At 40.0% G+C, this 15,822-nt stretch overlaps 1 protein-coding gene across 1 annotated transcript in view; it reads right to left on the bottom strand.

The window, feature by feature from the left end:
• The window catches only part of MAP7D3 (MAP7 domain containing 3), a 53,655-nt gene that overhangs the window by 14,238 nt on the left and 23,595 nt on the right, over nt 1-15,822 (bottom strand). The window contains exons 4-10 of the mRNA XM_018555058.1: nt 15,344-15,507; nt 13,165-13,270; nt 8,228-8,323; nt 6,392-6,496; nt 5,128-5,226; nt 3,824-3,919; nt 1,522-1,647 (exon numbers count right to left, since the gene is read on the bottom strand). Coding sequence (XP_018410560.1) covers nt 1,522-1,647; nt 3,824-3,919; nt 5,128-5,226; nt 6,392-6,496; nt 8,228-8,323; nt 13,165-13,270; nt 15,344-15,507 — 792 coding nt within the window. The remainder of the gene's footprint in view (nt 1-1,521; nt 1,648-3,823; nt 3,920-5,127; nt 5,227-6,391; nt 6,497-8,227; nt 8,324-13,164; nt 13,271-15,343; nt 15,508-15,822) is intronic.

The raw sequence follows: 15,822 nt of genomic DNA on the forward strand, positions 1-15,822 counted from the left end.
TTATGAATGAATGGGAAGTGATCTATATCACCTCATGTTCAATCATGATTGTGGATATAGTAAAATGAACAGGAACACTGAGAGGATTCCTGTTCATTTATAACAACAGGGACTGCAGAAAAAGAGATTGAGGGCTCTGTGTTCTCAATCTCATTTTCTATTTTAAAAACTTTTTTTTTTTTTAATTTTTAAAAAAAATCTCCATTTTCTAGGGAAATATCAGGAGTCCCCCAATATTACCCCAAAGCACATTAAAAAAAGTTAAATTTTTTTTTTTTATAAAAATAAAATATTAAAAAATGTAAACGTTTAAAATAAATATTTGAAAAAAAAATTTCAGTTATATATATACACACATACATACATACATACATACATACATACATACACACACACACACAACTGAGGTATATCCTGAAAAAGGACACAGGTAGCCCAGCACTCAGCCAAAGAACAGGCCAAATGCTTCTACAAAAACAAGAGGCAGCCATGTAAAGAACAATGGCAAAAAAACATTTTTCAGAACCTGCATTAAAACTGTTGCTGACAAATATATTTCAAATGTTGCAAAATCCCATTAAATTAAGAAATTGTAGCGATGGGGCTTATATATAAAACTGAAAGTATAAACTGGAACCATTTCAGCTTCTAACCAGCATTAAACATAAATACAGCTGGAACCAAACTGGCTGCTGTGGGGAAGTTTTCTTACCTCCAGTTTAAATACAAGACCCATTGTGAAAATCAGATCAGAAGAATTTACTTTTGGCTTATGAACATAACTACCTCCGTTAATCACTTTCCATATATTTCACTAACGTGTTGTAAACTATTAAACTTACTTCAGCATGTAAGCAAGCAAAATACTCAGATCGATGTAGAGGTTTTCAGATTAGTAAAGAGACCCAAAATGTTTGAATAAAGTGGAATGAAGGTGGAATAAAATTGGCATATTTAGATTTGGCATGATAAAAGCGATTTCCTGCTTATTTGAGGGAATGCACAAAATTCAACTAAAATGTGCATACTAGCTGAGATTGCTAAAAAAAATAATGGATCACTTTTTTAATGAAAAAAATTTCATCCAATTAAAAAAAAAAAGGTCCTAAAGTCCAACCAATGAAATACAGTGGTTACCATTAAGAAGTATGTATCTATGGCTGCAAGGCCACACCAGATTTCACCAGGAAGTTAAAACTGAAAGGGCTTACCCCACCAGGTGTGATACCATGCATTTTTCTGCATTATAATGGGAACCATGCAAGGTGATGGTGGGCCCTGCCACTGGTACTACTGCCAAACAGGATTTCCAGCTGTTAACTGAAGCTAATAAAATAATTAAAACTATTGGCTACTAAAGTTCACTGAGCAATAAGGTTTCAAAAAGGAGTTTTAAAACGCAATGCGGGGGGCATTCTCCATGATGCTGCATGCTACAGGATACAGATCTCAAAATGACTTAGTAATGTGGAGCACTCAGGTGGGTAGATGCGCGTGCAATAACCACGCTACTGGAGTTACCTGGCGAATCTTTTCCATCAGCTGATAATGTGGCAGCACTCTTACTCCTAGCTAGGGAAGACTGAGTGGGGGCGAAGAGGCGACTGATTAAACTACTATCCAGAGGACTGGTCTGGGGGCGAAGAGCTAAATAAACAAACCAAATGGGCGTCGTCATGAACATGTAAAATCCAATGAAAAAAAAACAAAAAAAAAAACACAGAAATAGGATCAAAAGGCTCAAGCACCAAGAGAAAACAGCATTAAAGTGGATAGAAAGCAAGAAAGAGAACATATTTACAGACAAGAGATTAACATTCTCTGAAACAGCCAGTGTTACTATGGAACAAGTCACATTTTCACATGAGCTTCCACAAGAGTAGGTATATAAAAATACACATTTATAATAATGTAGTTAGAAGAGTTAAAAATGCTTTATAAAAAAAAAAAAAAAAAAATTTAAACTATTTAATATTCTGGCAAAGACATGGCTGAAAGAAAAACATTTTAGAATGTTATCAGAGGAAGACTCGGGCAGATGCACAGAGACACTGCATATTAAAATCAAACACAGAGGTCAGAGTCCTGTGTAAGAAACTTAAAAGGTTAGTTCTGCAATGTAAATTTAGTAGCACAGCATCTGGAACACAGCAAGCTATTACATAAAGGATTTCAAGCATTAATGGTTATTTTTAGAACACACTGCACAACAATACATGTTACAAGTCTGTTTGCTGGCGGCTACAGACTGACAAATCTGCCAGCAGAGGACATATGTCCACCCTGTGGATGAATCTCACCTGGAGCTGCAATATTTGGTTTTGAAGCAACTGATCTAAAAGTGTATTTGCATGTTCTCAATCAAATTGGGGAACACCTATTTTATATTTGTTACATTTCTAATATACCTCATAGAACTTTTTTTTTTTTTAAACTGCTGCTTGCACAATATACACTGAGTGGCCAGATTATTATGACCACCTCATCAGTACTTCGTTGGGCCACGTGATGACTCCACTAGATGACTTCGTTGGGCCGCCCCGTGACTCCACGAGATGTTGAAAGGTGATGTGAGGAATCTGACACTGCACTGTTGCCCTTCTGTTGTCTTGTACCAGTCTTGCCACTCTCCGTTCTGCCCTAACATTGACTAGTCGCTGACTGCCACAATTCGCACGTTCAGACCCAGATTTTCGGCTGACAGTCCAGTCTTTAAACACTTTAAGAACAGCTGCTCTTGAACATTTAATGAATTCTGCTGTTTTGCTGATACTCGCTCCATGGCTTGAGCACCAACAATCATCCCACGTTCACAGGCTGTTAAAGCGCATTGTTTACCCATATCTTCAGGAAAAAAATCACTTCTACTGTTGTGGTAAACAACCTGCTTCCCTATTTGTAATGGTCTGGCCCTCTAGCAACTTCAGCACTAAATTATAGCTAATTAGTCTACAAACGTCAGGTGGTCATAATAATCTGGCCACTCAGTGTATGCTTTATTATAAAAGAAAACTTGTTCTCTGTACTGAGTTTTTCTCTGGAATGCAAGGGGGGCTGGGCAGGTTAAAAGTTGGCCACACTGTGCAAATTTGCACAGTGGGTGCCGCTGCCAGCATCCTTTCGGCCGGCATCCCTCGATCAGCTGATTGAAGGAGCTGGTTGGAAAATCTTTGTAGCAACAGAGCGGGCAGCCAATGACCTAGGAAGACATAACATAGTGGGTTTTCTTAACTTTGACTGCAAAAGTAAACTTTATTCTTTTAACACACAAGATTAGACAGTAATTATAGGGCTGTAAATGATTACCAGTGCATTCCAGCTAAAACAGCAGCCTGCAACTGGTGAAAGTTGGAGATATTAGTTAGAAAGATCTGAATGATAGCTTCCTGTTATTTTTATCACTCAAAGAATTGTTTACTGGCTGGGAACAGGTAGACCATCTTTTATGATCAGTAAACAAACAATTTCATGCAAATTTGCAGGTGCTACAAAATATTACTATGAATAAAACAAAATTATTGTTCAACTAAATTTAATTTAGATTCTGCAAATATATCAAATCATGAGGTCTGGAAAATGAAAACGTCTCTTAAAATTATGAGGGAGTATAGTCCTTTATAAATGATGCATTTCCACTTCTAATTTTAAAGAGAATGAACTGGATACCTGAGTATACGAGGAGCTGCTAGTGCACAATGTTTGCTCCGAGATAAACCCTACCTAACAGATTGTACACTTTGCTGAAGCTTGGGTGCTGGGATATGGTTAGCAGTTGTCAGTCTGAAGCCCTGCTAAGCACACATAAAGCAGATTAAACAGACACCTGAGTTTTCTTCCTGCTTCACACCCTCTACAAGTGAAGAAGATTTTTTATTATTCAATCTACTGAGCGAAGAGCTTCTCTTCTTGGCTGCTGCACCTAAATGTAAAATCAACAAAATACAGATTTTCACAAACATATTATAACACTACTAAGCTAATAAGCAGCTTTGTTTAAAGACGACCAGTTAAGCAGATGTATGCGTGTCCCTGTTCTGCCAATTAAATTACCAGCTCATAAGGCTTGGGTGTTGTTTAGCCTGTGCCTACCTCTGGGTTCTCTAGGCACCAGTCTCACAGAAGAGACTACACATAAACTCCCACACGAGCAGAGGAATGCACAAGCCCGGGGTCCCTAAAAGTGTTTTTTTGTTGGGATGTCTTTAAAAACAGGAAGATAAGCAGAATGGCACCAATGAATGGACTATGTTATTAAAAGACTGCTGGTCACTTCAACAACTGACCGTATTATGATTCACAAGCTGAAATTATTCATTATTTTGCTGGGGAAAAAATGGCAGATACCACAACTAAAGCTGAACTTTTAGGGTTTAGATAAAATCATTGAATCCAGTTATGCATTCATTATAAATCATAGCAATTATTTCTAAATGCAGCTGGTGTAAGTACACGCATTTTATTTGGCATCATTTTTTAAAAATAATGCCCTGTATAGCAGAATTTAGACTGGTAGAGGTAGGGGCAGTACGAGGAGCTAATCAGGTGTGCTGCATGCATATGTTCTAACAGGGAACACGCTACAAGAAACCATGTAGGAAGCTTGAATCAATTGCCCGGAAAAAGCATGCAACAAGTAAAGTCAGATCTCCTGTATGGACATTTTAGGAAGTGACAGAGGCGAAACACAGCTGGGTTTCTTAGCAAGTGTGGAAGGAGTTCAGTAATTGCAGGTATTTCTATGAGAAGTTTTTTTTAATGCTCTGGTTGAGCTTAGCAGACAATGTACCGGACAACAACCTGTATTTCAAGTCTCTAGATTCCCCACAGAAGCTTGAACCTCATGTATCCATAAGCTCACAATGAAGCTGCCAATGGCACAGGAGGATTCCCTAATCCTTCAATATTTGGAAACATACATATGAGAAGCATGGCACCACCAGTTATAATGCAATGACCATGAAAGATAATGCTGGAAAGTCTAGTGATGATTTTCTAACAAGTTTCAGAGAGATACAAGAAGCCAGTAAGTCATTAAACTTGCCAGCAAACCACAGAAAGCGGAAATTGTTTGGTTAGAACTGGCCTGAAAAACTAATAATGTTAGTGTATATAAACGATGTTCTGCACCTTTATTGTCCTGGTTGGAAACCCTAGGCGAGAGGGGCTGTGGACTGAGAGGAGTTCTGTTACTCAGTCTGCTTAATGACGAACTTCTCTGCTTGGTACCTGTGAAAAATGCAAAGTTAACAAGCCTGGAAAGAGGGGTAAAAAAAAAAAAAAGAATATCCGAGAGCGCCGCAGGACAGACAGATACCTTTGTGTAAATTAAAAAAAGAATCAAATACAATAAAAAGCAGAACCTCATTAAAAGTCTGACAAAGACCACAAACTACACAAGTTGAAAATGATTGATAGCCAAGAACATTCCATACATCAAGTCTGTCCTTTTCTCTGCTGGCCGATGAAAATGGAGCACATGGTGGAAATAAAAGTGTTAGCGTGATATTAACGTTAAAAGGTTTATAATCTTTTTTCAAATGCTGATTAAGTAACTTACAATGGATGCAGCTCCTTGATGCTTAAAAGTTTCAGCTTCTTGCAGAATCAGCTGGTCCCCCAAGCACTGGCCCTGATATCCTGTTTTAGGGTGGCTCCTTTCTCTTGCAGGGTCCTATGGAGCCACTCTTGTATATGCGTTTCTAAAAACACACAGGTACAGCAAGGCAAGACACTCTTGTCCCCCGTTTCCTTCCCCCTCCAAACTAATAGAGAGAAAGTTGCTGGAGACTGCTCAGAGGTTTGGAGCTGTTTGGAAACATGATGACTGTTTGGCCAAAAATGTAAAGCAATACTTTGCTGGGCAATGTATATTTGTTTGATCTGGATTCATTACTGAAAAAAGGTTGAGAGTTTAATACTACTTTTAGGAAAACCCCACACAGTTGGAAACTTGTTTAATTTGTAACTGGCTTGTCCAGGGACTGTTGGAATGATGCAATTTCAAAAGTGGACCTGTCATTGCCTGTGCACAGGGCCAAATGTGGCACGCCACCCCCTTTGTTACAGTAATAAAGTAAAAATACAAAAGTTCCACAATCGCCACAATCACACAAACCTACGACACATGTGCTCCTAAGAGCTTTATGACATTTACACTGAGTAGACACACACACTTCAAAATAATTTTAGCCTAGTAACAGTCCCAGAGAGGCACATAGTGGGATGTTTGGCAGTTAATATATATTAGGCATATTGAGGTGTCAGAACTTTGTTTTGGGGGTTAAAAATAGCCAACAGGAGAGTGCTCCATTATGATATACAGGATTAGCCTTTAATGCAGCACAATACAAGTTGAGTTTATACACATCAATACCATTCTAAAATAACTCACCATTTTCTGAAGAAGTCGGAAGAGTGGCAGATGAAGAGGACAATCGCTTATTCACAACGCTGTCTGCCTGCTTTAAATTAGATGCTGAAGTGGAGCGCTTGTTTGCTGAAGAGAAAAATGAAAAGCACAGATCAACAAAAACAGTGAAATGTTCTAAATTGTAGGCCTGGATCTGAACAAAGGTGGTGAATTCTAAGCATGGCTCATACACAGGCCAACAATTACAACTGAGCATAGAATGCAAAGATCAGGAAAGGATATAGCCAGGTAAGGGTCTCGTAGGTATGAAAATGAATATTTCCATGACGATTTTCTAACGTACTAGTAAATCTTCCCCTTTCCTAAAGCAGAGGTAACCAAAAATTGACAGCATACATGTAATATACACCTCAGCATTTTGGGAGAAAAGAAAAAACACACTGCATGCTTGAGTTATTGGTTCTTAAGAGGGACCTTCATAAGGTGTCAGGAAAGAAGCTCTGGCAGGATTTATTACACTGAACCTACAATGATAAAATAAAATAGGGGATCCCGTCAGACTTAGAGAACTCAGTTGTCAATATGGTCTAACAAAATGTATCACCGTGTATGGTTTAAAAGGTAAATACTTCTTCTAAGGCACTACTTAATATTCAAGCTTCAGAACGTAGAAATGATGTTGCATGTTTAGACCCATGCAACAAAACGGCTGAGAGGCATGTACGGTTATCCAGCTTCTTCTATTCTGCAACCAATGTTTTTAAAAAAGCTCAAACTGAGCAACACAGAAAATATTTGCTTTCAGTTTGAATCAGAGGCTATGTGGTAGCTGGGCCAGAGGGACTATGAGAGAAATGTGTAAGCAGAGGTAGGGCTGGCCACCTATATATTGCAATTGTGTTACTTCTAGCATTCCTACTAGTACTTATTGAGGCTGGCTTGCTCCTATATCCATTTCTCTACTTATTTACTTCATGGTTATAGTTGCAAACAGGCCCACAGACCGTTTCTAAAATAGCAGGAAAGAAAATTTCACTTTCCATATAATTATCCATGAATTTAAAGGGTGACACCTTTCTTGAAAAGGCTTAGTGGGTAACACCATGATCTATATACCTTTAAGTTTATATGGAAACCTTCAATTTGTGTGAGTTTTCACTTGGTATACTAGGTGCCAAAATCATACTGGTTGGTTAGAAGGCTACAGATAAATTTGCCCCAGTATTTATCTGAATGACGTAAGTAAGGACATTTGCAGCATTAGTTTGTTAAACAATATAGCTTCTCCTGTCAAAATGAAGACATACATGTATGCTTTTGCATGCAGTGATTTTGGAGCAATAGGGCAGACTGCCACATACAGCCCAGTCCCCAAAGATCAGAGGAGAAACTTCCAAAACACAGAGGTCCAATTGTTCATGTATAAATTAATTTACAGATAATGTTTAATGTCCAGTTATGTTGCATGTGATCATTAGTGATGGGAATATTAAATCATGCAGAGGAGAAAACATGTAAAGCATGCTAACGAGTGAAATTATTTCAATTGAAATAAAACACCAAATATTAAAAGTTGCAATATACTTATGACAACTATAACGGCAGATTAGAAGCAAACCTGAGCCTTGATTAGGTGTACCTGTTGCCCATATGTACGAGGAGCCATAGCTGCACCCTAGAGCAAAAACAGAACTCAGGAAAAGTGCTGCCACTAGTTCCAAGAAATGGGCTGAATATGGCCAGGCTCACATGGGACTTCCTGTACCCTTTTGCAGGTGACAGGTACACCAAAAAAAAGATAGCCAATATTAGAGGTTAGTTAATAAACAAGGAGGCAGCAAGCACATAAATGTATACCGCTGGGTCCACTCTTATCTTCTGGCTGTGCCTCTGCAGTGGAAGAATTTTTGTCTATATTATCTACAAAGTTGGGAGAACCACTTCCCGGGGCACCTATGTGAACATAATGTAGACAGGTGGACAAGAACAGTCACATCTCTGAATTAGATTTTCTTTAAAGCACATGGCTTGCAGCACTACCAAAAAAAAAAAATCATGTTTAGCCATTATATTCTACAATTTACAACATATATATCAAACTGAAAACATTTACACCTCGTTGGTAGGACATCAACAATATTAATGATGTCCACTTAAAGCCAGTGGGTAGTCAGTAGAGTGAAAGGGATGCTCAAAAAATTAGCTAGCTCCAGTTTGTTCATCTAAATGATTTAAGTTAACCTCTTGCCGTCCGCCCGTAGTAAAAAAACGGACGGACGGCACTGCAGCATCTGCGGGTTGCCGTCTCCAGACGGCAATTTTTTTCTGCTCGCGCGCGCCCCCTAGCGGGCACGCACGGGCAGAAAAGACCCGCTAAATGCACACACCCGTTACCGGGTGTTTCACATATAGGCGATCGGCGGGTCATAAAGTACCGCAGCGCTGAATACTGAAAAATGGCCTGGATGGGAAGGGGGTTTAACACCGCGGATGTCAACTGGTTAAGATTGAGCTATACTAATGACCGTCAGCCTGGGACCACTATTCATCATAAGATTCCCCTTTTGCTTGAATATTGTCATCTAAAACATGCCATTCTGGTACAAAAAGTTGGTGTCCAAAGTACTCAATATGGGAAATTTTAAAAATTGGCAAATGACATCATAATTTAACCATCCAAGACCCACTGCCAAAACAATGGGTAGGGGAGAGAGGCTGTGAGTGACTACAATTAAATGTTGAATGCTTGAGTCCTTAAAGAGGAACTTTCCCCATATCTTTGAAATGACAACAAAGTCACCTTTAGAAAGGTTTAGTAATGACACTCTACAAACACATACTTCTAGATAATTCGGCTCTTTTATTCTTTGCATACCTTGTTTTTCTAATCCTCCCCATTCTTCTCACAGTGGCCATTTTTTACTAAGTGCAGATTAATAGATCTCCCTTTACTTCCTGGAACTCTGGCACATGCGACTAAGACACGCACATCATCTCAGGGGAGGAAACTGCCTTTCCCTGAGATCTCATGAGATTACCGATGAGATTTCCCAGCAATGCTCTGCCCAAGAGAACCAGGAAGTGGAAAAAACAGTAACTAAGTAAAAGCAAAATATGTTTAATTAAGGAATGTAAGATAATTTCATATCGGCATGCAAAGCTGCATGGTGATGTCATTTTTAGTGAAAGGGGGTAAAGGTCTGTTTTAAGGGAGGGGAGCACAATCCTACATGCTGCTTAATGTTAAAGGTCATAGGTACAGTCATATTTTTACTTGATCTGGTAATTCTCTAAAACAGGATGTCTGCCTACAAACCTGTGAAAGCATCATCTAGTTTTATGTTTTGAGGCTTTGCAGCAAACAAAAATAGCACAGATTTTAGTAAATTTTTTTTTTACCTTAGATGTTCATTGGCAGCTAATAAGAGACTGGATTCTAGTCGGGGAGGATGGGCCGAACCCACTCTAAAGTTTTGCTCCATTTAAGACTATGAGTAACAGTGCAAGCATATTATGAATCTGGCTAATATCAAAGAAGAGAGACGTGTTCAGGGATGACATACTTCACATATTCTGGTGGACTGAGCCAACGTCGCACTAATGTAGAGCCGGCCGTCCTCCAGATCATTCATTTAATTATTTTAAATGAAAAGCTCCACTGATATCACGTGAAATAGACAAGGTTTTTTTTCTCTCTGTGCTTTTCGTTCTGTAGGTCATGGATTTATGCTGCTGGCTAAAAGTAGCAGGGCAAGACCTGCTGGCAACAGTAGGAAAGACCTGCTTGACTAAGAGTTAAAGGAGAACTATGGGGTCAGGGCTTTTCCTCATAGTTCTCCTAAGGGTCACGGGAGAACACAAACTAGAGTTCTCCCGTGACCCAAAGCTCAGTATAACACTAGCTGCAGCTCGCGGTATACTGAGACGCCGCAGCCGGGATGGAACCCGACAATACTGTCTGGATCCACCCAGCTGCGTGAGTGACAGCTGGCTCTGCCTATCTAGAGGCAGAGCCAGCTGTGCCCGCCCCTCCCCAGTCTGTTATGCCAGTCAGCGCTGGAGGATCGGCTCCCTGCAGAGAGCCGTGACAGTTACGGCTCTCTGCAGGGATAGATCGAGAAGTGAGCGAACGACGGTATGTGTTCGCTCACTTCCCAATCTACTGAGCCGACCTGTTACAGTTTCAATGTCACAGGTCGGCGCAGATTATGAGGCTGAGTGAAAATCACTCGCCTCATAATTCTCCTTTAAAGCCCATGCCCAGCTATTTATTTTTGAAGCAGATGTGGTGTATACATTTGTTCTTTTTCAGCCTTTTTCCCCCTTCTTTATTTTTACCTGGTCCTGTTAGTACACATTTCCTATCCTAGGGTGACAATGCTCTCTCGCTGTACTGAACTAAGGAGAAGTGTTGCAACTTCAGGACAGGATGTAAGTTGGGACTACAGAACACCCCCCTCTCCCGTAGTACACAGAGAGAAGTGAGCAACAGTAACACTTATCAAAACATTTATAACAAAACAATTTCAACAGTATATTTAACAGATCAAATAAACAGCACATTTTAAAGCTGGCCTTTCATAAACCTGGATAATTCAAACTAAATATATAATGAAAATGACATAAGTCAAGGCTACATTTACTGAAACGTCAAAATGGTCAGCGTGTGCAGAGATAAAGATAAGCTGCGTTAAATGGAAATCTCAACATTACCTCTAATGCTAAGCTTGGACCCAGCTCCTAAGCCTCTCTAATGGTCAGTGAGGCACCCACATACACACAAGCAAATTAGGGAGGTTCTGGAAGTGGGACTCGGTTTAATTGTTTATATCATAGTTTGAGATTTGCTTACAACTACAGAAACCTGTATCTTTGGATCTGTGTGGATTTCACTGAAGACCTCTGCTGATGTTTTTTTATGTTAATTATTTTTAATTGCTCTGGTTTGTCATGTTTACCTCAAAGCTGTTATGTAGCAAAGGTGATTTATCTGAATCCTCTTTAAAGTTAAAGTAAATACTGAAAAGCTTGTTAGATTATGGGCTGTGACACACAACTGTTGAACAGCAGCAAACAAAGGAAACTTCTTCAGAACAGAATTAATATGGTTTGAAGAAAAAAACAAACACTTTATGGGGGATGGGGGTTGAAAATGGCAGTCACAAAATCATATTTGTAGTATAGTGACAAGTGGACAAATTCAAAGTACATCTATTAATTGCTTTTCTACATGAATGTGGACACGTCAGGTCTGTCAAATGATGGCACTCCTGCAGTGATACTGTAACTGAAAGCAATATCTTGGAAACATTACGTAAGCAGTCCTAAAGTGAATATTTCATTAAGAATAACTGAAAAAGAATGAAAGAAATATTTCCAATTTCCGAAGAAGCCAAATGGTCTGGCAAGCCCTATCCCCAATGTAAGGCACACAAGCAGGAATCCACAATGAAGAATGCACAATGTAGAGTTGCTTGTCGGAAATAGCAAAAAGCACTCCCAGGTTCTGTCTCCTGGGGTGCACAAGAGGGGTTTATGAAATTAAACTAGGCATAAGTAGGTACCAAGCTGCCTGTAAAACTCTGAGTAAGAACATTAAAAAAAATAAATAATATATCGTAGGGGCACACACAAAACAGATCACTGATGGAAAACAAATATATAAAATAGGGCTGCGGAAATTAAGGATTAATCCCTCGATTAATCGTTAATTTATTTGGTCTTCCGTCGGAGATCCGGTGACGTCACGGACATCGACGTCACCGGACTCCTCCCCCCTTCCACAAGTGGCTCTGTCGGCTAACGAAGGGAAGGGGGGAGGAGTCCGGTGATGTCGATGTCCGTGACGTCACTGGACTCCTCCCCCCTTCCCTCCGTTACCTGATGGAGCTGCTTGGGCCGGTGAGTACACATCCTAACTCTCCCGGCCGCCCGGGAGGGGCACACTTTTTACCGGAAAGGTTTAATCTGCTCAATCGAGCAGATTAAACCTTTCCCTGGGATCGTTTGTTTTTTTTTTCTTTTCTGACATCGGGAGCCGCGGCCTGACCGTCAGTCAGAAAAGAAAAAAAAAAGGCATACGATTGCATAGCTAGATTACTATTGGCTATTGCACTTTGCAATAGCCAATAGAAAACTAGCTAATGCACCCGCCCACTGCTGCTGTCAATCAGCAGAGGGGGACCTGAATTTTTCTATCAGGTCCTCTTCTGGTGATTGAAAGCAGCAGGGGGCAGGTGCAATAGCTAGTTTGCTATAGGCTATTGCAAAGTGAAATAGCCAATAGGAATCTAGCTATGCATTCTTATGCCTTTTTTTTTTTTTTCTGACAACTGCAAAAAAAAAGTCTGCAGATAGCAAAGAAGCTATTGCTTCCTGTGCTATCTGCCATCATTTCAGGGGGGTGCTCTCTCCCAGCCCAGGGGGGGGAGGGACACCTCCCTGAAATTGCTTATTTCAGTTTGGGATCCCTGGCATTGGCCTATACACATACAGCACAGCAATGAAGTAATAAAATAAACTAGGATCACACTAATCCAGCACGTTATTATTCTGAGTTGCCCCACTCAAGCAGGGGCCATATTGAGTGGGGCACGTGAGATTAATAACGTGCTGGATTAGTGTGATCCTTGTTCATTTTATTACTTTATTGCTGTGCTGTATGTGTATAGGCCAATGTAGTTGGATGTGTATGTGCGCTATAATTAATTGATTAAAAAAAAATTTGATTAATCGAACAGGAAATTTTTAATCATTACCAGCCCTAATATAAAAAAATAAATAACCATACTTACTGGATTTATCTCCATCTCCTGACCCGCCCCATGACCACCGTTTCTGCCTCTGGTCTAACTGGCTACTGCGTTCAAGAGTACGTCGTAAGGTTGCCTCTCGGCGTTCCTAAAACAAGAAAGTTATCTGGTTGCAATATACCATGTAACTTCAACATCTAAAATCTACAACATTTTCTCTTCATTGTCACTGCACAAAACTAAAGCAGAACCTCCCTCATACACAAATAGTACTGAAGCAATATCATCTTAAGGTTCAAAATCCATACCAGACCATGTCTAATTCAAAGGTTTGGTATGTACTTTGAAAGGACCATGTGTTTATTTTTTGTTTACATTTTGGACTGGAGTGTCTTGAGATTTTGCATACTTTTTAAGGGTGCCATGACTGAAAAAAGGTTAAGAAGCTCAGAATATGCACCTAATCATCCTTGTCTAAGAAACATAAAACTTATACAAGTTATATTAGGTTCCGTTAGTTTATAACCCTCCTGAGAAGCTGCGGCCCAAAAGCTGAAGGTGACCCCCAGAGGCACTTACTGGGCGGGCCCCCTTTGCTTTCCCATCCTAGGCACTTACTCAGACCTGATCAGCACATGACCATGAAGAATAGAAGTAGAAACTTTCCTAGACTTCTCACTTGGCTCTGCATCATGTGACCCGTGACAAAGGGAATTCCTCCCTTCACTACATCCTGGGCCCTACACCAACCAACAGGTTGGATAACGTGATCTCTGTAGAACCATACACATCCTACAGTACACAGACTGCCAAAACCGCAGCAATGCAACACAGTACCTGCACTGCTAGGACCAGAACTATGTTTGAAGGTTGAATTGGTTTCTGCGAGTTAAATAGCCAAGTTAATTTCCTTCACACATTACTTTTTTGTGCTGTTCATTTCCTTTTCCGATGTAATCTGGATCTTTATTTTATTTAAAATGGCTGTGGTAAAGAGTGGCAGACTGCTCCGATAAGTTCACAACCAGCAAAAGATTGACAGGTTACTCACTAAACCAAGATTTGCCTGTGCTGAAATACACTAGATGGCAAAGGGAACCTCATTTAAAAAATGCTAGGGAAATCTTATGGGAGATGTTAGAATTATGAAATTGCAAATATATGCAGCAGCCTTTTCCTGTCCAGTACAGGGCCATACATCGAAAGGTCTATCCTCGAGAGGTTAGCACAGCTTTTACATAAATCTGTCATAGCAGAAATTCAGGGGATGCCATTGCTTACATGCTGAATGTTCGATGGCTGGCTGTATGCAGGTGGATAAGTCAGAAGTCCTTATCTCTGTTTTGAGTCAACTACTCAGGGTATTGATGAAAGAGGACTAGCATAAACGGCAAAGTGACTATTTAAAAGGAAGAAGTCAACAATTTAAACTACACTAAAAAAATATTACCTGACATTGACATACTTCAAAGCCAGAATAAAGCAAAATATTGCCGCTGGCCATTAACAAATGACACATTTCTTAACAAATGGTAAGGAAGCATGTAGAAGCGAGATACATTTCTGCTGTGTTCTTGTTTATGTTCCACAGATCAGAAAACTCTGCAACATACCCACATACAAGCAGATGTCTCTGGCAGCTGAACTATGCCCAAGAAATGCAATGAAATTTTTTCTTTTGAATGTCGTTTGAATATTGCAATTTTACGATCTAAAAATTAGTCTGGCCATAGCAAGTGAGGGGGACCACCTGATGCACCAATTCCAGTGACCAAATATTTCCAAATAAATATTGCTGCTAATTTCTGTGGAAATAGGCTGTGGTAAGTCAACACAAATTCTTCCTCCCCAGAGCCCACATTGAAAAAGCTGTTGACAGCTATTACCAAGTGCAACACCTCAGCAGACCAGGTTAAGGAACAAATTGGGACTGTGGGGAAAACAGTTTTTTTTTTTCTAAATCACCACGATACAGCGCCCTGGCTAACACAAAAAAAAGAAAACCGTTAGATTGACTTCATAGGAGTATATTTCAGCTACGATTTAGAACAGGGGTGGGCAACTTTGGCATCCCCAGCTGTTGTGAAACAAATCCCATCATGCCTCTGCCTCCAGGAGTCATGCTTACTGCAGTCAATCTTGCAATGTCTCATGGGGTTGTAGTTCTACCACAGCTGGAATGCTACGGTTGCCTACCCCTGATATAGAAAAACACAACAACCTTTTCTTCATTTAGCTTCTGTTTTCGCTTTTCTTCAGCTGCTGTCCTCTTCTGCTCATCCTTATTTTTCTGTTCTTCAAGCTTCTTCTGCTTTTCCTCCATTTGTTTCTCATATTGCAGTTTAGATTTCTTTTCTTTTTCAATTAATTCTTTTTCTTTGGCAGCTGTATTAAAAGGAAAAAACAAAAACACAATAAACGCTGCTAAGACAAAACTGGAAGGTTCTTGTATGCATTCAGCTTTACACCCTCAGTGAGCATATTCCTATCTGCCCCCTCTGCTCTCCTCCCCAACGTTGCACTCCCCCACTCTTTTGTAGAACATCGCTTGTTTTCCTGTCAGTAATACTGGAGGGTTCCTGTACACAAAATGCTTTACCTACTCGGGGACCAATCACCACTTCTAGTTCTGCTTTCAGAAGCTACAGTTGGGCACTCCAATTCCCCATCCTGTTTCTCACTACCTTTGTTGTTATTCTG

The sequence above is a fragment of the Nanorana parkeri genome, unplaced genomic scaffold, assembly GCF_000935625.1.
Source record: "Nanorana parkeri isolate BGI_ZX_2015 unplaced genomic scaffold, ASM93562v1 scaffold182, whole genome shotgun sequence".
NCBI classification, from domain to species: domain Eukaryota; kingdom Metazoa; phylum Chordata; class Amphibia; order Anura; family Dicroglossidae; genus Nanorana; species Nanorana parkeri.